Genomic DNA, 25,375 nt, shown 5'->3' on the forward strand with positions numbered 1-25,375 from the left:
TGATTTCCAGAAATTTATTCGAAACACAATACAAACTGACATGTAGATAGCCTCTCCCACAGGCAGACAGGCCACACTGGCATGGCGTGGGAGAGAGCTTTCCCGAGCACTGAGGCCTGCTCTGGGTAGTGCTCATGGCAAGGGGGGTAACCAGAGACTTGGAGGAGAGGAACAGGCAGGCGGGGCACACAGAAACCAGGACATGGCTTTCCGGGAGGAAGCACAGGCAGGATGCTTTAGTGGGCAGATTCCTCCAAGTGAAAGCAGGAACAATTGTGAAGAAAGGCCTTCTCTTGCTCTGTCGTCCTCAACAGAACGAAAACAACCTACAATACCCAAGCAAGCAGGCCACTCCTCTGCCTCCTTCCCCCAAGGTCTTAGTACTGCCAAGGAACCGCCAGGCTCTGAAGACACAGCACATAGCCCTCCCCTGCTCTCCCCTGCTGCATGCTGGGGGCTGAGCCTGCAGGCTCCCAGGGTAGTTGGCTTCTGGCTGGAGCCAGCTAGTGGGGGGCACCCACAGAAATCCACAGAGCGGGAGGGAGAGGCCAAGTTCTTTCTCCCCTCTGACTCCTCACGGCTTTGGCTCCTGTGGGAACGTAGCCTCTTCATTGTGTACAGCTGACCTGTGCTTCTTCCCCTGACCCCTGCTCTTCTTGCTTCTGTATGAACCCTAAGAACAAGTTTTGCTCTCCTGATTGGCCCCTGAGTGACGGACACTGGGCCACAGGCAAGGCAGTACTGTGGGAGCTTCCAGCAACTTCCTTGGGTCCCTTTTCTGCACACCCTTAGCTGCTTATTAGCGTGGTGGCAATATCTGGGGACAGAAGGGATGCCTGGCAGTTTCTTGTGTCCTGCCAGGGGCCTAGCACTACTGTGTGCCTGTGAAGATAGCCTGTTGGCCCACTCATCTGTCGCTGAGCAACAGGGACACGCCGTGGACACACACAATGGCAACATTGTGGACCCAGAAAGGCTGTGACGGGAAACCCTCTCAGCACCATGTGCTCAGAAAGGCAAAGACAAAGGACCAGGTCCCTGTCTTATTTACCCTGGCGCGTTCCTTCAGCATTGTGGGTCTTCACAGTTATCAGGTGGAGCATAAATGCTTAGTTACGTTGGGAGACAAGGCTACAAACACCAGCTCTCACAAATAAGGTGACACAGGACATTCTGGGTCCATGGGGCTCAAAATGAGCTGTGCTTTTCCCAAAGCTGACCGTGACGTAGGCTAGGGCAGGCCTCCTGTGCCTCTACCAGCCCTGTGGAGGACCTTCTCCAGATCTCCTGGACCTGGTAGAGAGAATGAAGCCTCAGCAGTGAGGGTGACTGACTGTTAGCATGGTGAGCTGTCTGTCACTCATGACGCAACAGGGTAGAAGAGGAAAGTGAATGGGAAGGTCAGAATTTCTCCCCATGTCTATAGGCCACACGAACCCAGGGTGGGGCCAGAGATGCAATCGTATTACCTCCTTTTCCTTCAGAGAAGAAATACCCCAATGGCCAGTTGCTCCATCTCTTGGGTCTTTGCTGATGGGAACGCTATAGGGAAGTGCCCCCACCCGCACCTGTTTCATGGAGCACAGCTGACCTAGACCCCATCTGCAAGGCCCCAATCCGTGGCCCAGCCACAGTGGAAACTTGTCAAAGCTGTGTAGAGGCCTATGACGAAAAGCAATTCCTCCCGCAGAGAGTCCTGGGAGAGGACAAGGCAGCTGGAACTCTGACCACTGTCCTTGGCCACGCACCCCCTCCTCTCTGCTGCATGGAACACAGACTTCCAGATATCACATCATTTTTGTGACAGCTTATTCTTCTTGGGAGGGGGCGTCAGTTCCAGCTGTGGCCACCCTGTCTTGCAACCATCTGCTTGGAGTACCTCCTCTCAGCTGCCCAGCTGCTTTAAGACACAGGCCCCAAGGTGGCTGCAAGGTCAGATTCTATTTGTCTGTCAGTACTGGGACTCTGTGCTCCACAGCCTGTTCCTGCTAATGGAGAGGTGGCCACGTCCTCTGCTCAGGGAGTTACTTTGGTGACTGTAACTGAGTGTGGAGACTGGCAGAGGAGCCATCTAGGATGCCACTGAGGGCCTGTATCCAGGGCAATAAAACAGGCAGGTCTTCAGGGGCCCTGGCACACATGCTCACCAAAAAGCTGGAGAAGTGAGGGATCACAAAGCCATCTACATAGATTCATATCTACAACTAGGATTTCCATCCTTTACCCCACCCCTCAGGCCCAACAGAGTCTACTTAAAATAAATTAGGTGGGGGGAGATTTGTGACCCACTAAAGGATCCCTCTACCCCGGCTGATCTTTGTCAGCAGGTTTAGCTATAAGGGAAGAGGGCAGTAAGCCAACAGCTTGTCACAGTGATGCGCTTGGCACAGTTAACACCTGCTCTCTGTGGGGGCTCCCGGGGACCAAACGGAAACCAGTTCAACCCAGTGTCTCTCCAGTGACAGAACAGAGAGCAGCTTGCAGGCTGGCCAAGGTCAAGAACCGTCTGTTCCCCAGTCCCCCGCGGCCCCACGGAGGGTGGGAGTAAGCCCTGTGTGGGATGCAAAAGAGTCATTTCCTCCGTGAGGAGAGAAAGGCAGCCTATTGAAAAAAGCCGAGACACAGTAGCAAAGGCAGGGAAATGTTATGAGCCGCAGGAACAGCGGCACATCCTGAAGGAGAAGCCGCTCAGAAAGATGCCATGTCCCTCCTGTGCATCATTTCATGGCATGAAACAGTAGGGTGGGCACATGCAGGGCGGTGGGGCTCCGGGCTCTCAGCAGCCTCCATGGCTGAGCTAGCAGCTCCTGGGAGTTGGGAACTGGGAAGTGAGGAGGCTAGTGGCTCCCTGCTTGCCTCAGTTCTCAGACACGTCCATTCTGGGGCAGCAAGGTCTCTGGGGAAGAAGCTAGGTGTCACTGGTTCTCACATGGAGTCGCGGATACTGCGGACTGCGCGCTCCTACAGTTTCTCCCCGGCCCCTTTAGGACGCCAAGGGGTGTACGCGGAGCTCTCCCACTGAAGGAGCCACCTTCTTTCCTGGCATGGCCACCAGCGGGGCAGTAGCAGGTCTTGAAGTACAGGATGGAATAGGGATAGCTCAGTCTGACACACAGCAGGTAAGTTCTGGAAAAGGGAAGAAACAAGATCAGAGCTAAACAATTTCTGACAGCGAACGCAAACTAAACTCGCTGCCTCCCACCAACATGGCGACTGGGGGCGGGGTGGGGGGCTGGGGGGGATAATGACACTCAAGCATCAAAGCCAAAATTTGGGTGCAGGTGCAGTGGCTGCCGGTGAGGCTCCTGCACCCCAGGCCAGTGGTTCTGTGTTCATCCACAGACTTCAGGGAACTTCCTGCTGACTTGGACAAAATGAGCACACTCGGCTGGGAGAAGCAGCCCACACTGTCTTTCAGCTGTTGTAATCATGGTGATGCCATGGATATGGATGCAGGAGAGTGAGCCTCAGCCCCCAGTGTCACGGGGTCAGAACTGTCCCCACTCTGTCACCTGTGCATCTGGACTTGTGACAGAATGAATAACTGAACAGCCGACATAGCTTGCCAACATGATCACTGCTGTCAGGGTGTGGGGGATGCTGAGGTGGGATGAAAATGCTTGGACATTCTCTCCCATCATCCACTGCAGCCCAGACGGAACCAAAATGTTCCATTTCACAGGTTCGATCCATCCTGAGGGACAGAGGATGGGGCTAAGCTAGAGTGTCACCTCCTGAGACTTTTTGGGAACAGGGAAGGAACAGATGTACAGCCTGGTATCCAACAGGGGCTCATCAAATGTGTTAAAGGCTCAAATTCACTTCAGGAATCAATGAACAGCTACTTTTCTGGTCCTCTTGTGTATTATGTAACCGCTTTAACCATTAGAACCTTAGGAAGATCAGAAAGACTGAGTACTTGGTTACGGTCACACAGTGAGTACATTACAAGAGTCAAGATCTGAACTCAGATCAAGTTTTCCCTACTCCACTGAGCCTCTCATTCTCCACCCAGCCCAGTGAGAGCATATATACTCCAGTGTCTGCGTTACGAGTGTGCCAGTATCTCCCAAGAAGTCTGCTCCCCTACCTCTCTCTGGTGGGGAAGGCGTGGACTCTGTTATTTACTTGTCCCAGCAGAAATGCAACATCTGTTTGAATGCAGTATACAGACGCCATGTTTCTGACCTATCATGGTAAAGTTTCGCTAAACTCACCTGCTTGGGATTCAGAGCAACCCTCTCTGGTAGTGGTCGCTCGGGACCTGGAGTCCAGGCTCATACCTGCTTTCCTCACACTGGCTTGAGACATGCTACCCCTTTACATCCCAGCAGGGTCCCAGTGCTCACATCCACCCTCACGAAGCTGCCATTTCATTCTTTCCTGCCCAGCCCCACACACTTCCGGGAAGCGAGAACAGTGGGCGTCATCAGGACTCACTCACACAACGCGGCAGCGGGTAGCAGATGGCCCCAGGAAAAGGTCTAACTTCCAAGTCTCCTTCCAGGACCACAGACAGCCTCAGTCATTTATCTCTTTGCTCATGCGCAAACGTGTTCATCTAGACTGGCCACTGTTTGCCATCGCTAACTCTGAGTCATAAGCACTTACTTTGTTTTCTGCAAAATGCTCCCTATTGGTTTGACTACTCAGAAGTACTTGAAGCCCGTGGACTCGGAGACTCTGCCCTCTGGCCGACCGATGCCACAAAAGCAAGCTCCTTTACAGTCTCTAGTTGCAGGCTTGTGAGCCCATGTCCTCCCCTTCCGAAAATCAGAGAATTCACCATCCGAATCTTGGAGGCTGGAAAGCAGATGCTGAGTGAGACTATGCATTTAAGAAAGCTAACCTTGGGCCAGTGAGAGGGCTCAGTAGGTAAAAGGCACTTTGTGTGCAAGCCTGATGGCCTGAGTTTGATCCCTAGAACGCAGACGGTATTGGGAGTTGTCATTGATGGGTGTGGCCTCACATGTATGCATGCATGAGAGTGCATGGTGCATGCACACCCATATGTTCTTACATTCTCTCTCTCTCTCTCTCTCTCTCTCTCTCTCTCTCTCTCTCTCTCTCTCTCTCTCCTCCCCACGCCCCATGCCCACAAACTGGACTTGAGGCTGTCAGTGGAGCCCAGGGCCCAGTTTGTACAAAAAACCCTCAAAGGGGTTAGAAAGTGATACTGGGAATCGGAGGCGAAGACTGAAGTAACAGGTGAGTTGACAGTGGCTGAGTCAGCAAGCCCAGAGCTCTCCAGAGCCCAAGTCCATGGGCAACTGACTACTTCCCACCATGGCGGTGTATGTCTGAGGAAGATAAAAAGTGTCATGCACGTTTGAGAGATCAAGTGAGTGTGTGCTCTGAGCGGTGACTCTCCAGAGTGCAGGCAGCTAAGCGCATGTCCTCTGGGGAGGCTGCAGGAGGAAGCTTTCTTTGGGGACTCTGAGAAGTGCATACCATGTGTCAAGATGCTACATCAAGATGCTGGCCTTTGGGGCTAACGGTTGGCTGCCACACAAACTCAACAGCCCAGAGTGTTGCTGTAGTTTCCTGCAGTATTGCAATATCCAGGGCCTTGCCTGTGCTAGGCAAGCACTCTACCAGGACAAAAATCTCTAACACACACGCTAGAGTTAAGACATAAAAACCAAAACATTAGCGATGACCTCTGAGAAGCAACAAGAGTTTCCATAAAGCATAAACAGCAAGATTTAAAAAAAAAAAAAAAAAAAAAAAAAACCCCAGGAAACCCAAGGTAGAGGGTCATGGAAGGGTGGGTGGCTGGTGTTCTGTTTCCTTCAATGGTAGATTAATTTATATTGGACTAACTCTCTGGCCAATCAGATCTAGGCAAACTTAAAGAAACAACAACTTTAAAACCACCTGGAGAGGGCTGGGGATTTAGCTCAGTGGTAGAGTGCTTGCCTAGCAAGCAAGCACAAGGCCCTGGGTTCGATTCTCAGCTCCAAAGAAAACAAAACAAAAACCCACCTGGAGGTAGCAGAAAGGCTGTACCCTAGGACAGAGTTGGACTAGCTGAGGGCTACACTCGACTCTGCCTTTCCTGCGAGCAATGAAATACAGAAAGCCCACTCAGGCCGAGAGCTGTGGCTTCACTGGGATGAGTCATCAGAGGTGAGAGTTTGAGGCTATCTATACAGCTATAAACCAGAGGAGGAGACCTTGAAAGGGAAGAGGACTCAGGGAGTCCTCAGATGTTCTTACACACAACCCCAAATCACAGGCTCGTTCCTGACCCGTATGTACAGGGCTAAATGATTTGAGCAGGATGTGAGCAGCCACCAGAAGACTGAATTTGGAGTTTAACTTCTGCCAACTTCTAGGGGCTGGGTCAACGGCATGCTTTCTCTACTGAAAACCCAGGAGGCGAAGCAAATCTGAAGATCTTTAACCGTGAAACCTGTAGCTTCCAACCTCCCTAATCCTGAGACCTTCTAATACAGTCCCTCGTGCTGTGGTGACCCCACCCAACCAGAAGATTATTTTCACTGTAGTTTTGCTACTCTTATGAATTATGATGTAAATACCTGTGTTTTCCAATGATCCTGGGTGAACCCTGTAAAAGGGTTGCTTGAGAAGGTTGAGAACCACTGTTTTAAACTAAGCCTCCACAGAATCATAGTGATCAGGGCTGGAAAGATGGCTGGGTAGTCAAAGGGCTTACTATGCATGCATGGGGACCAGATTTGGATCTTCAGAACCCACATAAAGTGCCAGGTGGCCATCGTGGCCTGCCTGGAATCCAAGCCTTGCAAAGGGCAGATGGGGATCCCCAGAGAAAGCTGGTTAGCAAGACTAGTCAGTCCCATTGGGCCCGACTAAGCGCCCCGGCCTCGACAAGGTGGAAGATGGTTCCCAACATCAGCCTTGGCCTCCACATCACACGCACTGGTAAGACCACACACACGTACCAGCACGCACAGACACACGCACCTCCTCTCCCTGAGACGCCCAAATGGAAAAAGGGGAAAGCAAGAACCAAGGTGATTCCAGTTTATCTACCTCTAGAGCAAGACTAAGAACATGGCAGAGGAGACAGAAGCTGAGTCTGTGCAACTTGTCATTCACAGTGACTACCGATAAGCAAAAGAAAAATGTCAGCAGAAGGTAAATGTGAAAGCTAGCTGTTAAAAGGAACAGACACGGAATCAGACTATCGGCCGTAAATAGGTTAAATAAGCTATAGAAGAGACTGTGATGGGTGACAATGTGGTATGCTTCTTCCTCTTTTTTAAAGAGATAGGGTCTCACTATATAACTCAAACTGGCCTTGAACTTGACATGTGCCTAGACGTGCTCTAAACTCATGATCCTCTCATCTCAGACTCCAAATCCTGGGATTACAGGCATGTGCCACGGTGGCTGCCCCTCATATGTAGTTTAGAAATATGAAAGGAGGGGCCAGACATGGTGGCACATGCCCTGGACTCCAGCACTCCAGAGGCAAAGGCGGTTGGACCTCTGTGAATTCAGGCCAGCCTGGTCTACTTAGAAAGTCCAGGCCAGCCAGGGCTACACAGTGAAACCCTGCCTAAAAAAATAAAGAAATAAAGACAATAATATAAAAATATTATATGGCCAAGCAAAGTGCACACACCTTTAATGCCAGCACTCAGGAGGCAGAGGCAGGAGGTCCTCTGTGAGCTCCAGGCCAGCCTGGGCTACAGAGAGCCTGTCTTAAAGTTTAATTTAATTAACTAACTAAAATGGCAACAGAATATCACTTTATGGGATTTTCAAATCTGTGATGGAATGATGTACACTGGCTTTGGAGATGCCATTTGATTCATTTCATTTCAAATTTAATAAAACAAGAAAAAGCTCATTAGAAAGCACAGGCCTGTAATCACGGCACTCAGAAAACTGCGCAGGGGGATTGCGTCTGAGGCCAACTTAGGCCGCATAGTGAGACCGTCTCAAGAGAAAGAGAAAAAGAATGCCTGGATAGCATGGGGAAGGACTTGGGTTCAACCTGAGAATGGAAAAGGACAGCAAGCTAAAAACAGACTGCTAGCAAGAGGCTGTTTGGCTATCATGCACGAGGTCCTGGGTTCGATTTCCAAGACTGCAGAAACAAAGCAAACACCTACAGACAATTTTCATTACATTTTATTATTTTTAAATATTTTTATAAAATTTTCATTACATTTTATTAATGTGTGTGTGTGTGTGTGTGTGTGTGTGTGTGTGTGTGTGTACATGTGCGTACCACAGTGCACGTGGAGGTCAGAGGGCACTTGCAGGAGTCGGTTCTCTCCTTTCACCGTGAGGGTCCCGGGGTCAAACTCAGGTCACAGGCTTGGTGGCAGTGCCTTTACCTGCTTAGCCATCGCTCCGGCCCTAAAAACAATTTTTTAAGAAAGAGATGAAGAAAGAAAGAAAAGTGATGTGGCCATACCGATATTAGAAAAAGCAGACTACTAGATAAGAAGTAGTAATGGTGATAAAGAAGGTCACCTCATAGTGATAAAATGTTAAAAAGACATAACTATGATATATGCATATACACATACATGCAGCAACAGAATTCAAAAAATATATGACACAAACACTGACACACTAATGAGAAAACAGTCAAATCAGATTAGAAAGTTAAGCTGAGAGAGTTCTCCAGACACTAGAGGACATCTAGGCATGCATATGTCAGAGGTAATCTTGATTGTGTTAATTGAGGTGAAATCTGCCCACTGTGGGTGGCACTCACCATTCCCTAGGTGAGATATGCCCAGTGTGGGTGGCACCATTCCCTAGGTGAGATCTGTCCACTGTGGGTGGCACCATTCCCTAGGTGAGATCTGTCCACTGTGGGTGGCACCATTCCCTAGGTGAGATCTGCCCAGTGTGGGTGGCACCCACCATGCCCTAGGTGAGATGTGCCCACTGTGGGTGGCACCCACTATTCCCTAGGTGAGCTCTGCCCACTGTGGGTGGCACCCACCATTCCCTAGGTGAGCTCTGCCCACTGTGGATGGCACCCACCATTCCCTAGGTGAGATCTGCCCACTGTGGGCGGCACCATTCTCAGGCTGGCCTTGAACTCATGATCCTCCTGCCTCTGGCTCCTTCAGCAAATCCTGGTGTGCTCCACCACAACCAGAGCGGCACCATTCTCTAGGTGAGAGCTGCCCACTGTGGGCAGCACTGTTCCTTGGTTGGGATCCTAGACTGGAGAAAGAAGGCTGAGCAGGTGCATTCATTCACTCTGTCTTCTTCCTGACTCTAGATCTTCCTGACTCTAGATCTGCTTCAAGTTCCTCACCACAGGGACTGTACCCTGGAACTGTGAGCCAAATAAACCTTTTCTCCCTTAAGTTTTTGTTTTTGTTTTTGTTTTTGTTTTTTTGTTTTGGTTTTTTGTTTTTTTTGTTTTTGTTTTTGTTTTGTTTTTTTTTTTTTGGTTTTTTTTTGGGGGGGGGTCAGGTACTTTACTGAAGCAACAGAAACAGAGACTAAGGCAGAAGGCATTCCCCATTTCCTTGCTGGAGCCTGGGAGATCTCTGAGCCTGGGAGCCCTTGCACATTGGTTTCTGGGATAGGTCTTTACTTGCCAAGGCATCTAAATTCAGTACTGACAGGCTGAAGAAGAACTCACAGATACTGCTCTGAGACAGACCCCGGTTGAGTCCCTAGCACCTACACAGTAGCTCGCCCATTGGTAATTCTAGTCCCAAGGGAATCTGTCACCCTCTTCTGGCCTCCCTGGGAAACAGGTACACATGTGGTGTCCATTCACACATGTAAGTAAAACAGTCATAAACCGAAAAAATAAAAATAAACAAGCTAGGCACAGTGGTGCAAATCTTTAATCCCAGCACTTGGAAGGCAGACACAAATGGATCTCTGAGTTTGAAGCCAGCCTGGTCTATATATTGAATTCCAGGATGACCAAGGCTACATAAAGAGACCCTGTCTTAAAACAATAAGACCAACAACAACAACAATCTTTTAAAAACCAAAAATGATCCAGTACTGCTACCCAGAGGGCTCCTCGGGCATCTGTGCCTGGTCACTGTTGGTGAGACTAACCCGGGTAAACCAAATCCCTTCACTTTCTCTGTCGTCTTTGCTTTTCCAAACATCTAAGCGGCTCTCACACTAGAGACTTCGCTCTCTACCCAGAGGTTCCCTTCAGGAAGGTCACATCCATGGGTTACCGAGATGGGGACAGCCAGGGACAGGTTAGTTTTAAAGGCTTTGGTAATGGCCTCTGCAGGTAAACAACACTTAACTGAAGATGCCAAAGATTCCAGTAACTACTGTGGACATCTGCCACTCTCCCAGGACCCCCACACTGGGGGCTCCTAATTAGTCTCCTGGGAACATGCGAATATTTTCTCCAGAGACAGACAAGTGTTCTCTGGGAGAAAATGTGCTATCAGCAGAAACAAGTACAGAGAATGGCCGACCTGGAATCCTTCCACACAGTCTAAAATACCAGGCTGCTGATTAACCATGCCTTATGTGCCTGTTCTATCTTCCTATCCAAGCCTTACCCCTGTGGCTTCATAGGCTGAAGAAACCTCCACGGTCCTCGGACGATGATCCAGTAGCCTTCAAGCCCTCTCAAAACACTAGGTACTCTGCCACATTGCTTCACTTTAATAAACCCTGGGGCCATGTGCACTGTGGCCAGATACCGTACCACCGGTCCACGTTCCCAAAACTCCTCATAGCCCAGTCTGTCCTCTATATTACCTCTATCTCCCCAGGGCTGGAAATACAGATGTGTGGCACCACAATCAAACCATGCAGAGGTGGGGATCAACTGCAGGGTCTGTAGGCACTGCACCAACTGAGCTATATCCTCAGCCCCAAACAGTGTCTTTTAAATACAGAATTTAGAATATATATTTAACCCACTTATGACACTCTACCTGAGACTAGAAGACCAGAGGTGAATCTAAAGAAACTTGATTTTCTTCCATAAGTAATGTTTTAGAACACTCAAAAGGGAAACTGTGGTCTTTGGAAATGACATAAAATTGCTGACAGAAGGCAGCCGGGGCCCAAGCATGCCTGGGCGTGCCATCCGCTGTCTTTGGCAGTCTATTTTTATTGGCATTTGTGAAGACAGCAGATGCAGGCACTGCGTTCCAACGCTGGTACAGTGGCTCTTACCACCACCCTTTCCCAGAGCTGGGATGCCAACAGTTGGACTTGTTGAATCATCGACTCCACAAACAAGTCATCGAAAGGACACTCTTCCCATCCCAGATCATAATATTGTACTTGGAGAGCCATCCGAAGTGGATACCCTCTCCCTGGGAGAGTCAGAAAAATGACATCACTCAATTCAGAAGATAAAGAACAGTCTACAGTATAGCGGTGTGCCTCAGGGGAAATAAGCCAGCGGAGAGAGGATTAAAAAGGGGGACTATTATACAATCCATCACTTTTCCTGACAGCTGCTCTGGCCTCATCCCACATCTCTCTGGGACCTATGGTTTGGTTTCCCCAAAACACTGAGTCTTATTCAGTACTCCTAAGACAGTAGCCATGCCTTCCGAGACCAAGGTTAAGGGCATCTCCAGCTGTGCCCCAATGGTCAATATCAATTCATAGCAGGAGTTTTCCTCCAGGTCCCCATGTGATAATGATGATGTCATAGCATGGGATCAAAGCGGTGTGATGAAAGGTCAGTGGACCAACCGAGGCCCAAGACCTGACACACTGGGAGGTGACAGTGTCTTCTGAGGAGGCCAGGGGAGGCTGAGAGGCTCATGCAGCCCATCTGCTCTCTTCTTTCCGGGATTTTTATTTTTTAGATTTAGTCTTCACTGTGAAAAACACTCTGCTGTCTGGAGATCTCGACGTTCCAACCCTCTGCTGTAGGTTTCTAATTATACAAGCCTACAAGCAAGCAAGCAAGCCCTCCCTGGAAACTTAATTCCCATCTTTGCTGCTCCTTGGAATTAATTAATCAAAGGCAATTTCTTTGTGAAGATGCCACACCCCCTCCTGTGCAAACACACACAGGAACATAACAACTGTCTACCTCTGCTTCCTCAGTAGCTAGGCCTGTGAGTAAAGAGCACTGTGAGTAGCCCCAGAGCCACATTAGGAGAATCACGGGTTTGGGTAAGAAATGAAGATAGCTGGGTGTGTAGCTCAGTGGTAGAGCACTTGTGTCGTATGTACAGTGCCCCAAGTTCAATTCCTAGCAGTGGGGAAAAAACGTGTGTGTGTGTGTGTGTGTGTGTGTGTGTGTGTGTGTGCGCGCGCGTGTAGCTAGGGCATGATGGGACCACGTTCCAGGAAAGACTCCCCCATTTATGCTCTTGCAAGCATTGCTAAGGACCCTAGGGTCCTTATTCATCTGGAGGACAACACAAGTTGGGAGTTCAAATCCCACTACAGCTACTTGCTAAGCAATGTAACTTTGGGCGAGTCACTTACCCTGTCTGAGCTGCTCATTTTTTTTCCTACTACAAAAATGCAAGTTTAACAATATATCATGATCAGAAGAGCAGTGGTGGCGCTCGCCTTTAATCCCAGCACTCGGGAGGCAGAGGCAGGCAGATCTCTGTGAGTTCAAGCCCAGCCTGGTCTACAAAGCAAGTTCTAGAACAACCGAGACTACACAGTAAAACTGTCTCAAAAGAACTAAACCTAAACAAACAAACAAATAAACAAAACAAAAACAAAACCCCACTTACATAAAGTGTTGGGATGGTGAAACGATACAATGTATAAAAACTTCATCATGAGAATGGTTCTGTAAGGCAAATGTGTTCATCACTTTACAGATTCAAAGAGAAGAAAGCAGGTGCAGAGAAGCCAAGTGAGTCACCCCAGGCCTCACGGGAGCCGTCGGAGAAGCCTAAGATGAATTCCAGCTCCTGCAAACACTTGGCTGCCTGTCTCCACTGCCCACGGCACCGATGCACCCATCTCCCCTCCTGCCCTCTCTTGGGCTCCCAGAGAGACAAAGAGAGCTTCCCTTAAAGGGCCTACCCCCGAGTCACTGGGCACTGCCCCGCGGGGCAGGTCCGCAGTCTGCCAACAATGCAAATAACATCAAAGCACCTCTATGTGTGTCAGAGAATGGGGGTGACCACCCAGGGCCCAGCACCAGACCACGCTGACAAGGCGCCCACAGGCGTAGGACTCTCACATGGACTGTGCTGTTCCTGTTCCCTGTACTGAAGCTTCTCATAGGTCAGTCCATCTTTCCTGGTGGCCTTAGTTCCAGAGGGTGGGTACAGGCTGTGTGTGCTCCAGTGCCTTGGGGCTGGCTTGTTCTCCGCCCCTGGTCTATACCAGGACCAGGTAAAAGGCAGTGGCTTACATAAAGCAGTAAGAAATGGCTTGTTTTGGAGGGTGGGGTGGTCGGGGGATGTAGCTCAGCTGTAGGCTGCTTCCCCAGCATGCACAAAGCCCTGGGTTGGGTCCCCAGTGCTGCCCCCTACACTAGGCATGCTGGCACATGTCTGCACTTGTACTCAGGAGGTAGAGGCAGGATGAGCACACGTTCAAGGTAAGCCTTTACTACACCTGGAGTTTGAAGGAAGCCTGGGATATGTGCAATCTTGTCTCAAAGGAAATAAAAATCATGTTTTAAAAATGCCCGGAAAAATCCTTCCTGCAAATATGGAGAGTTCCCGGCATGAGGAACCGGAAATGGACCCTTGCTTGCTGTCTGTCACTGAGGTGACCAACGCTGCCATGTTTCGCAGCCAGGATGTTCCAGCTTCACCACAAGCCTAGAAATACAGAACTGAGGGACTTGGACTCTGAACTCTGTGGAATTGTAAGCTAAACAACCTTTTTCTGCCTAACAGAAAAGAAAAAACAAAAACAAAAACCCGAAAGGCAAGGATGGGAGAGGAGAGAGAGAGAGGAGACGGGAAGCTGGGAGGTGGAAACGTTCAATAGAAGCAGGTTGTTTCCAGACAAATTAGTTCCATCTATCAACACCCTCTACAGTGTGCTCATCTGTCGGCTATGGTAATTAAGTCGCTGTGCTAATTGATTTCATTATTGTATCACATAGGGCGAAGCTTTCCCGTGAGTCTGTAACTACTTTGGCGCTAGCAGTACTAACTACGCCATGAAAACTCACTGCACTGACCATGCACTTTCCAGCACTGAGCTAGTCAGGACCCGTGTCGTGAGAGAAGAAACAGGGTCGTTGTTCCGAGGGAAGGGCCCACTGGGAATCTGTGTCTGTAACAGGCTGGCCTCTCGGCTCCACTCCCAGCCATCTCCCGGCCAGGTTTCTAAAAAAATTTCTTTGCCACCAGCTCCTTCTTTTCCCACAAGGGGGTGCTAGAGAGCCACGAGGCTCCTTCCTGTACAAATCAGCCACACCCAGGCAGCTTCAGGCGCAGTTCCAGACCATCACACCTCCTGAGAGAGGCCACCCCATGGAGGCTCCTGCATGCTCCCCAAGCAGGGCTGCTGGGGCCTCTGGAGCTGCTGCTCCTTCCTCCTTTTTGAGACAGGGTTTCTCTGTGGAGCCCTGGCTGTCCTGGATCTCACTCTGTAAACCAGGCTGGCCTAGAACTCAGAGATTAGCCTGCCTCTGCCTCCCGAGTGCTAGGATTAAAGGGGTGCACCACCACCGACCTGCATCATCTTAAGCTTCTAAAGTGGGATAATTCCACTTTCTTGTGCCCTCTCAATTCAAGAATGTACACACCTGTTTCCTATATCCCACATCAGTTGTTCTGCCTTCCAACTATTGTTCTATTGACTTCTTATATTAAATTAGCTGTTAAAATAGCTTATAGAGTTTCTCTCTCTCTCTCTCTCTCTCTCTCTCTCTCTCTCTCTCTCTCTCTCTTTCTAAGCTGAGGATCGAACCCAGAGCCTTGTGCTTGCTAGGCAAGCGTTCTACCACTGAGCTAAATCCCCAACCCAAGTTTCTGTATTTCTAAATAGTACTCATATTGCTTAAAAAATAAATAAAACATTTTAGGGCTGGAGAGATGGCTCAGCCATTAAAGGAAGGTTGGGCTCACAACCAAAAATATAAAGAAGCATTTTTAATTTTATTTTTAATTATGTGTGTGAGGGGCCATGTGCACGTGGCTGCAGTGACGGTGGTGAGCAGAAGAGGAAGCTGGAGGTAGGGGCTAGTGTGAGCTGCCTGGCAAGCGCACTGTGCCTTCTGCAAGAAGAGTGTGCGCAACCACTGAGCTGTCTCTCCAGCCCCTTCTACTGTAAGATAGAATCTGGCTATGTAATCCCAGCAGGTCTAAAACTTTAGACTCCTCCCACTTCTTCCTCCCGAGTGCTAGGGTTCTGGGTGTGCAACCACCCTACCACACACTCTGCCTGCTGTAGCAGTTACTAGAACTGATTATGAAAGCCACTGTATCTGACTTGGAGTCCATCTATGTAGTCACAGCTGGTAATTTGGGAAATTACAATCCCCTCCCCAGGTTTGTATAATTTATATTGCACACCTACGTGCCCAGGACTGGCCTGGACACGTAGCCACAATGGTGTACAAAACAAATTCCCTGGCCATCCCCACCCCCAAGATCTTCTGGTTGTATTAAGTGAATGAGGAGATAGAGGTTAGGTTAGCACACTGCAAGGCACGCTCTCACCAGCTTCCTTTCCGAGCTGTGACAGCAGACCGAGGAGTTTCGACAACTGAGTGTCTTTGGAGAATGGAGGCAGGTGTCTCTCCCAGCAAGCTGCTGGCCCCATCGGTACAGCATAGGAACTCATCGTGTGCTGTGCCCATGGGCCCCCTTTAGAGCACAGAGGCAGGGGCCTTGCCACAGCACTCATCCAGAGAGAAAGGGGGCAACCCATTCTAGAGACAGATGTCACGGGGAAGCTCTGAGATGGTGACCCATGACAACCACGCTGCAGGACAGGGCTGGACTTGGCTTCAGGGTGGCCACAGGGAGGTGAAGGAAGATGTCCTAAAGTGGTTCTTCCGACATCAGCTCCAGCAAAGACAGGTGGAGGGCTGGGGATGCAGCTCGGGTGGAGGGCTTGCTGGGATCTGCATGGGAAATGTCCCCAAGGTCATGGGAACACTTGGTCCCACAGTGGCCCTACTGGGGAGGCTGTGGAAGCTCTAGCAGGTGGAGGAAGTAGGTCAGTGGGGGTGGACCTTGAGGTTTTACACCTCGCCGCACTTTCAGTTCACTGTTTCCTGACTGCTGACGAAATGTGACCAGTTGCCGCCCACTCCCGCCACCAAGCCTTCCTTAACATGATAGACTGCATCCCCTGGAGCTGGGAACCAAAACAAAGCCTCCTTCCTTAAGTTCCTTCTTTAAAAAATTGTGTGTGTGTGTCGGAGGTGGTGGTGGTGGTAGGTGTATATATTCATGTGGATAAGTGTACCTGTGGGTGAGTGTGGTAGGTGCATATGTTCATGTGGGTAAGTGCACATGTGTGGGTGGGTGTGGTGGGTGCATATGTTCATGTGGGTAAGTGCACATGTGTGGGTGGGTGTGGTGGGTGCATATGTTCATGTGGGTAAGTGCACATGTGTGGGTGGGTGTGGTGGGTGCATATGTTCATGTGGGTAAGTGCACGTGTGTGCAGACATGTGTGGAAGTCTTCCCTATTGCTCTCCGCCTTGTTTTATTTTGAGGCAAGGTCTCTCACTGACCGTGAAGCTCACTGATTCAGCTAAATTGACTGGTCACTGAGCCTTAGGGATCCACCTGTCTACACAGCCACCCACCCACTCAGCACCCTGTACTAGAGCTATAGACAAGACACAATGCCTGGCTTCTAGAAGGTGCTGGGATACTCATACTTGTGTGGTGGGCACTGTTCTCACTGAGCCATCTCACCAGCTCCTCAAGTTGCTTCTTGTTGGGTCTTTTTGTTATAGCAGTGTGGAAGGTAACTAATACATATAGTTAGCAGATGTGGAGCCCTGGGTTCGATTCCCCCCACCTAAAATGGGCATTATGGCACACACCTATAATCCCAGCTTAGGAGGGAGAGGCAGAGGAGCAGAAGTTAGTTTGTCTTCAACTTCAGAATAAGTCTGAGCCCAGCCCATCTCAAAAAGAAGGAGGAGGAGGAGGAGGAGGAGGAGGAGGAGGAGGAGGAGGAGGAGGAAGAGGAGGAGGAGGAGGAGAAGGAGGAGGAGAAGGAGGAGGAGAAGGAGGAGGAGAGGAGACACCACAACCCACTTTATGTTTCTGCAGCAGGACCGTATACCCGCCAAAAGCAAAGGGTATAATTAGATGCAAAAGGAAGAGGCAACATTCTATATAAGCCTGAACCTCCAAAAAAAGTCCCTCAGCTGTGGACAAGAAAGAGCTGGAATGAAATGTAGTTGCTACACTTTGCCATACTCTTTCCCTGGTTTTCTCCTGTCTCCACATCACACATGGAGGACGACCAGGAGCCAATGTTCTCACTTACTGTGACAGGGTTTGTCTAAACCTGCTATGTAGCCAAACTCTTGAGAACCACATTTATACCTGATACCTTATAAACGCACACTGACCTCCTCACCCTCAGGATTCTACTCAGTGTGGTATGACCATGGCCATCGGGCGTCACAGTAAAGGAGAGTGAGCCATGGGAAATTGTTATTAGAAAGCCTATTCCGGATCTTTGCTCTAGGGCCTTGTTATAAGTAATTTACTGTCACTGAAGAATGTGGAGTCCATAAGGCATGGAAAGCCTGGAGAGAGATTTACTCATAAATAAATGCCAGCACTTAAACAATAATGACAGCTTCAAACTCCAGGACGACTGAGGCAAACAATATATACCATTGGGGTGATTTATTACTGCGCTGTTTAGGGTCCAAATGGCGAGATAATTCAATTCCACCTGAAGAGTCATGACATGGCCAAGCCTAAGAGAAGTGCTTTGGATGAGAGGCGATATTTCTCAGGTTTTCCATTTCAAACAAGTTATTTCTGTATTTAGGACATCATCCAGGCAATTCCTTTCAAGATTTGTACCACTCTCGGGCAATTAAAAAAAATTGATAAGGTGAGAGAACTCGGGGACAGATGCCAAATCCAACACGATCACAGAATACTGAAGGAGCCCGGGAGCGTGCTGAGGCTGACACATGGCAACATAATCCCTCCTAGGCGAGGAAACTTAATTGAGCAGGTGAGCCAGCAGAACAGCAAGAAGATTCTTACAGACTCCCCTCCAAACTGTGCTCCTGACAGATGTGCAAAAAAGGCATCTCCCAGGGAAGTGGAGGTCACACCCAGACATGTCTCACTGGCCCATGGCAGCCTTTCCCTTTACCAGCTCACACATTCACACACCAGTCATGGTGTGGAATCGATTTGGGTTTCTTGTTTTGTTTTGTTTTGTTTTTTTGCGGGGTTGGGGTTGGGGGCTGGGGGTTGGGAGGACGACACAGGAGCTCATGTAGCCCAGGCTAGCCTTAAACTCATTTGGTAATCAGAATTGGCCTTTAGCGCATGGTCCTCCTGCCTCCATCTCTGGAGTGCTGGGGTTACAGGCACAAGCCACCACATTAGCTGAGGACCCCCACAAGCAGGCAAGGACAGAGTGGTCCTGGCCAGTCAGAGCGGGGTCCCCGGGTGTACGTACCATCCAGGCCATTGTGATGACTGTAGTTTCTTTTGCCCAGAATGCTCAGAGATGTGTGATTTGGAGTGGTGAGCATCCTCTTGGTAGTTTGCAGGCTCGGTGGAGATCGAATCACATTAGGTTTCTTTGCAGGATGGATCTCTGGTGGGGGCAGGAAAAAAGGTTGATCGGCTCAGAACATGGTATTGGAAATCTGTGTGGACTCTCACACCAGCTAATAGGCACCCATCTTCTTTCTTAATGAGCTGAGAGTCGGTTCCTTATGAGCCGGCCACGCACTTGCATAATGAGACAGCTTTAAGTGTTGTTACCAAGGCTCTGCTCATCAAGGAAGCTGCTCCTCCCCGGCCGGCTAGAGCTCTGAGCCAAGCCACTTCAGAAGGTCACTTGCAACAATGAGATTTGCTAAGGGGATAAAAGCACCTGGTTCTTCAGCACGTGAGTCATCTAATGATCATCTGCAGGGGCAGCCTCAGGAAGCCCCGTCTCTGTGCTGCGTCCACTGGGAGCATGCGGCAGCACATCTGGTGTGTGAGCACTCTGAAAAATCAGCTTCCTCCCCCGGCTGTGCAGTCAGCAGGTCTGGGACCAGCATCGGATACTCTTAGGCCAGAACATTTCCATAACGGATGAAATTTGAAACGGAAGGTCAAACACCATAGTCAAAAACGTAGATAGCACACTTTGCCCAAGGCCATGTCCCAAAGCTGTCTGTGTGCATGGTGTGTGGTTAGGGGTCTTTACTGCGTGCCATATAACCCAGAACCACTAGTTCTTTACACAGACATGCAGAAACTGCAGCATCACGGGAAGTGGATTTAAAGACCTCCGGCTGCTGGGCGGTGATGGCACATGCCTTTAATCCCAGCACTCAGGAGGCAGAGCCAGGCGGATCTCTGTGAGTTCGAGGCCAGCCTGGGCTACAGAGTGAGTTGCAGGAAAGGCGCAAAGCTACACAGAGAAACCCTGTCTCGAAAAACCACAAAAAAAAAAAAAAAAAAAAAAAAAAAACCTCTGGCTAGTCATAGTATGAAGACCTTTGCTACAGAGCCTCACCCATTTGCCGATCCTCAGAATTGTTACCTAGCTCATCAACTATACTCAAAACCAGCCCGTCTTCTCGCCTGTCCAATGTGAGGGCCAAAATAGGCAGATTTGCAGAAATTTAGGGAAAGCCACTCAGACTGTTAGAACAACTATATGACTTGGCCTGATCAAAACCTTAAGATTGTTATAGTACCATATAAAACTAATGCTGTCTTCCATGATACGGGTGGTTCACCAGCCTTACTTTACCCTGAGGCAGACAATGAATATCCTTAACCATAGATGCAAGGAGGTCTCTGTCTCTCTAGTTCTTTAAACCTTGTGAGGTGTGAGAATCTTGTTCCTATTTTTGTTGGTTTTTCATCCATTCAAAACTTTCAAGGCTAATGTAAACTACTACAGTTGCCAGGGTGGCCGACCCAGCGCTCTCTAGAGCAGGGCAGTGGTACAGCATTACCTGTCATGCATGAGGTCTAGGCTCAATTCCCAGACCCCCTCACTACACACACACACACACACACACACACACACACACACACACACACACACACATCCTCCCTCCAAGTGCCCAGTGCACATTAAAACCTGTACTTCATCACATCTGATGCTTTGTTTGATTGCTTTTTCTGTGTAATTTCCCTCACTTGACTCAAAGTCTTGAGCAGGTTTTATTTATGTGGTGTCCCCCAAATCATATTCTACATTGCCCACAGGACAAAGGCACAGAAGGGGGTCTACTCAGCAATGCTAAACTCTTCACCAGGTGGGAAGGGGCTTCCAGAAGTTGGTCCTGGAAGAGAGTACAATAGCAGCCTTCAAGACTTTCTCATTTCCCAGGGCATGCCGATAACCACGTGATGTGGTGTGGTGGGGGGGGGGAGGCGGGTATGAAAACAAGCCTTGCTTTTCTTCTTTAACTTTTTTGGAGACAGGATCTTACGGAACCGAGGCTGACCTTGAACTCCCCACCCTCCCAAGTGCTGGGACTAGACATGTACTCTATGGTTGTTTTATTTTATATTGTAGGCCAGACTGGCCTGGCACTCACTATGTAGCTAAGACTTTCAGCTCTTTAGCCTCTGAGATCTAAAACAAGTACTCAGGTAGCAGAGTAACATCAAAGATGGAGCCATGGGCTTCTCAGTCCGATGGCATATCAAGTTCAAGGCTATCCTTTGATTTTTTTCAAAGATTAGTTGCTTAAAGTCTGAAGACTTCAAACACAGAAGTCTTCCTGACAGCAAAAGAAGGTTCAATGCAACTCAGAGTAATTCCCCTTTTACTGAGAAAATGAAAACGAAATACTAGAATCCCAAAACATGTGTTCTTCTTACTTCAGAAAGGGAACTCATTATTTTCTACTCCATTTATCTTAAAACTTTGGGAAAATGTTATTGCTTAGTAATTCTCAACACTATTCTTTTATTTCAGCATATAAATGGAACCATAATCTTTGGCATGATAGATATTAGAAAACAATAGAAATGCTTCCTTTCAACCCAGCCAGTGCATCAAAACTGTAACATCCATGTACCTGAGGCGCTAGGATGCAAACCCAGGACATCTTACATTCTAGGCATGTGATCTACCACGGATCTACACTTCACCTTCATGGGGGTTGTTTTGTTACTGTGGTTTTCTGGTTGTTTGTCTTTTGGTTTTGAAGGGGGAAGTTGGCTTTTGGGTTGTGTTTGGGGCAGGATCTAGTGTAGCCCAAATGGGCCCTGAACTCACTATGTAGCCAAGGGGGACCTGGAATTCCTGATCCTCTTGTCTCTACTTCCGGAATGTTAAGATACAGGCGTATGCCACCACTCCTGGCTGCTTTTGGTTCTTGAGCCAGGGTCTTGCTAGGTAGCCCAGGGGGCCTTGAGCTCATGGGTCTTCTGGTCTCTGCCGAGTGCTGAGATTCCAGGTGTTAGTCACTATGACTAATTGATTTGTTTTTCCTTAATGTAAGCTGGAAAATCAATTTAGTTCAGTTTTTAAAACAATCCTCTATTTAAAGGGAAAAGTAAATTAGAGACAGTATAAGGCTCTAAATAAAAATTAAAATGTCTAGAGTCTCCATCCTGTATTATTGAATACATTTAAAAATGCCCCTTCTCTTCTTTGTTAGTTTCCTTTTTTTGTTCTTCTTTTCAGACAGGGTCATGCTAGGGTGCCCAAGCTGCTCTTGAGGTTACAGCAATCCTCCTGCCCCAGCCCTGTAAGTGCTCGGGTTACAGGCAGAAACCACCATCGGTGACTTTTCTTTTTTTTTTTTTCCTGAGACTGTGTCTATAACAGTTAATACAAATTTTAATTCAACAAACTTTCAGAAGAATACTTTCATTAACTGTATTCATTGATAATAAAAGTTTCTAGTCCAAAATAAAACTCTACATATAAAAGTGTCTAATGTTTGGGCTGGGGATTTAGCTCAGTGGTAGAGCGATTGCCTAGCAAGCACAAGGTCCTGGGTTCAGTCCTCAGCTCCGACAAAAAAAAAAAAGTGTCTAATTTCACCTATTTGAAGGACTTGAATGCAGCCAGGTATGCACCTGGAGTGACCAGATGTCTATACCACATAAAAGGTGTCACTTGAGGTCTTCCTGTGTTAGGAGATACCCACCTAAATACCCAATGATACATGACAAAGGTTTCCTAGTGCTTTTGCTTTTCAGCGGGCTTCCAGAAAGTTCGGCATGTCTGTCTGCATCTGAGGAGAGAGAGACACGAGACAAGAAGTGAGGTGACTTCTTCTTCCTTTACCACACACCACAGAAATAAAAGGTGCAGGTCGGGGGTAAAATGCAGAACACCCACACATTCCCACTACTTCCTCTGGGTTGGAGGAAACTGTTTTGAGTCTGGGATCCCTACACTGAATGAGGAACTCACACCAACACTCACATTGAAGCCATGTGGGTGCAGGTCACACACACACACACACACACACACCACATGTGCTCACCTGAAAAGTGACGGAAACAGGCTTTCTTTTAGTTGTGACATTTCTACATTATGATAGGAAAAGACTCACAGTACACTCAAGATGGGCCCAGTCCTAATGTGAGATTAATTTGGCTTGAGAAAAACAACAAACCACAGTTGGCGACGCAACACAATCAGCCACCCTCGGCTTAGCTGGCGTGGGCCCCTCTGGGAAGCCCTGACCTATCTTGACAAAACTCAGTTCATTAGACTGCAGCCTGGTAAAGCCATTTGGTTCTATCGAGATCCTGTTCTTCATTTCATACAACGATCCTTGCGCTGAGGTCATAAAGGTCCCTATGAGCATCCATCATTCACTCCGAGGGCAGACACTGGCACTAAGTTCTCATCCCCTTCTATCCTATCCTAAGATATTTCAGAGAAGGAAGGAAGGCATACAACACCAACACCATACTTTAAAGGAGCGGCCGTTAGGAAAGGGTCAGCGTAACCCCACCACACCAAAGAGCTGAGGTCAAAACAGCTCAAAGGGAGAAAAGAAAATGTGTATGGGAACTTTTAGAAATCAGCCAAGCACATCAGTTGCTTGTGTGTGCTTTTTGCCCCGTCTCCAGATGTGTGACCAACACGTCTCCTGGAATTTCTGATCCTACTGGGATCATTTCCTTTTGCAAGCTGAGACTACTCCTACACACACACACACACACACACACACACACACACACACACACACACGGAAGTTGACTTTGCCATCCATAGGTCTTCTTTGCATTTAGCATCAAAACACACAATTCTTCAATTTGGAACCTCAAGTCACTTAAAGATTGACTTTGTCGTGAGCATGAGTCCTTTTTCATCAAGGAAATGTTTTTTTTTTTTTTTTTAAACTATTAAACAGATGGTGGAAATAGCATTAAAAAAGAAAGAAAGACACCATTAAAATAGACAAGCACATGCTGCAGGTACACCAGGGGTCTGAGCCAGCTCCTCAAGCACTGTTTACCTATTACACAACCAACTGACAACTATAAACGGCCCCAGTCCCCCTTCACTCAGGGGACCACCTTTTGAAGAGTTCCTAAGTGAAGTTTTTCACCTGTTACTGAATAATAATGACGATAAAGACAGAATTGAGCATATTTTTAACAAGCATATTAAAAATACAATCTAAATAAAGATCAGAAATGGTCCAAACCCTGCACCGACCCACCACGGGTCAAACTACTGAGCATTAACACTGAAGTTCCTTCTTCAGGTGACTACTGTGCCTCAAATACTAGTCATGTTTGGAAAAGAGACGAGAGGAAATGTTTTTGTGTTTTTGTTTTCTTCTCCATCTTGGTAAACTCCTCAGCATTTTGGACAAAGGCACTCTTCATTGTCCTAGTGACAAGATAAACTTTGCCCTTCAGTCTGCAAGAACACCAGGAAATCTGTCAACGTGGCTACAGCTGACAAACACCGGGATGTTACCATCACTCTGACAAGAGCCAGCAAGGCATCAAAGATAGTCGCCGGCACCGTACCAACTGGGTTCACTTTGAACTACAGCAAATGGCCTCTAGTTTCTCACACTGGTAGCACCAATTATGTGGTATTCCTAGGGAAAGTGTACAAGTCCCCTCTGGAGATTAAAACTCTTCAGCAGGATCCATATTTCACAAATAAGTCTATTTTTAAAAAAGGAGGTAGTGTTGAGAATTATCAGTAAATTATAAGAAAAATTAGGATAAAAAGTGCTACGATGGACCTGGCTTTGCCTCTAATATAAGAAAAATGGCAGTCATTCGGTAGGAAGAACACAGGAACGTTCACAAACCGGATTATCTGATCCACATTGCTGTAATCCTGGTCTACGGGCCAGGCTACACCAAGCTTTGTACCACTGGTCTAAACTTGATCAACAAATGACTTTCCATCTCTAGTTCAACAGAGGGGGCATAGACAAGGGTGTGGAGAAAAGCAGTAGCTGAGGGCTGCCCATAGGAGACAGGGGGAATCAAAACTGCACAGAGAGGATGGCAGAATCTCATTCGGTCCCTGACTGGGCCCCAAGCTCATTTCTTTAGATTCCTACGGCAGAGCCTGTACTCCTTTGGGGTAAACATATAAAAATACCTATACTTTCATGCCAGCTTTCTATAACATTTTGGAAATACTGGAGGTGGAGGAAAATAAAATAGAAAAGCTGCACGCCTTTAATCCCAGCACTCGGGAGGCAGAGCCAGGTGGATCTCTGTGAGTTCGAGGCCAGCCTGGTCTAGAGAGCGAGATCCAGGACAGCCTCCAAAACAACACAGAGAAACCCTGTCTCGAAAAACCAAAAGAAAAGCTGCAAAATAGATTAATTAAAATGCACAAACAAGGGGTGTGAAGATGGCTCAGTGGGTAAGAGTGTTGAGCCACAAGTATGATAACCTGAAATTTGGATTCTGTAATCCAAGTGTGCCCCAGGGGGAGACGGAAGATAAAGGCAGGGGAATCTCCGGGCCCTCCAAGGCCGGCTGTCTCAAATGTCAGCAAGGGCTGACAGCTGAAGACTGTCCTATGGCCTCCACAGATATGCTCTGGCACATGTGTGCCTGCACCTCACTCTCTACATGAGTAACCACACACACAGAGAAAGTAAACTTCATAAAGAAAGAAATATGGATGTGGGCTTTCAAGATCTCTGTCCAATAAAATCATCGACAAAATTTGCTCAAACACAGGACTCAGGTTCTATCAAACTTCAGGTTTTTGACTGAAACATTTAGCTGGTGGCACTTTAATCCCAGCCCTTTCAAGGCAGAAGCAAGTAGATCTTTGTGAGTGCGAGGTCAGCCTGGTCTACCTAGAGACTATGGCATGCACACACAAA

At 48.2% G+C, this 25,375-nt stretch overlaps 1 protein-coding gene across 6 annotated transcripts in view; it reads right to left on the minus strand.

Annotated features, from left to right (window-relative positions):
* Mta3 (metastasis associated 1 family member 3) overlaps positions 1-25,375 on the minus strand; it is a 126,296-nt gene continuing 100,921 nt past the window's right edge. For 2 of the 6 annotated variants that reach the window (XM_036170403.1, XM_036170404.1), the window contains exons 15-18: positions 22,193-22,279; positions 18,532-18,672; positions 4,612-4,803; positions 1-3,126 (exon numbers count right to left, since the gene is read on the minus strand). In XM_036170403.1, the coding sequence (XP_036026296.1) occupies positions 4,646-4,803; positions 18,532-18,672; positions 22,193-22,279 (386 nt within the window). In that variant the 3' untranslated portion in view covers positions 1-3,126; positions 4,612-4,645. Of the gene's footprint in view, positions 3,127-4,611; positions 4,804-8,106; positions 8,356-12,671; positions 12,731-18,531; positions 18,673-22,192; positions 22,280-25,375 lie in introns of those variants that run through there. The other 4 variants (XM_036170406.1, XM_036170407.1, XM_036170408.1 and 1 more) reach the window with 3 other exon arrangements.

Source organism: Onychomys torridus, chromosome 21, assembly GCF_903995425.1.
Source record: "Onychomys torridus chromosome 21, mOncTor1.1, whole genome shotgun sequence".
NCBI lineage: Eukaryota > Metazoa > Chordata > Mammalia > Rodentia > Cricetidae > Onychomys > Onychomys torridus.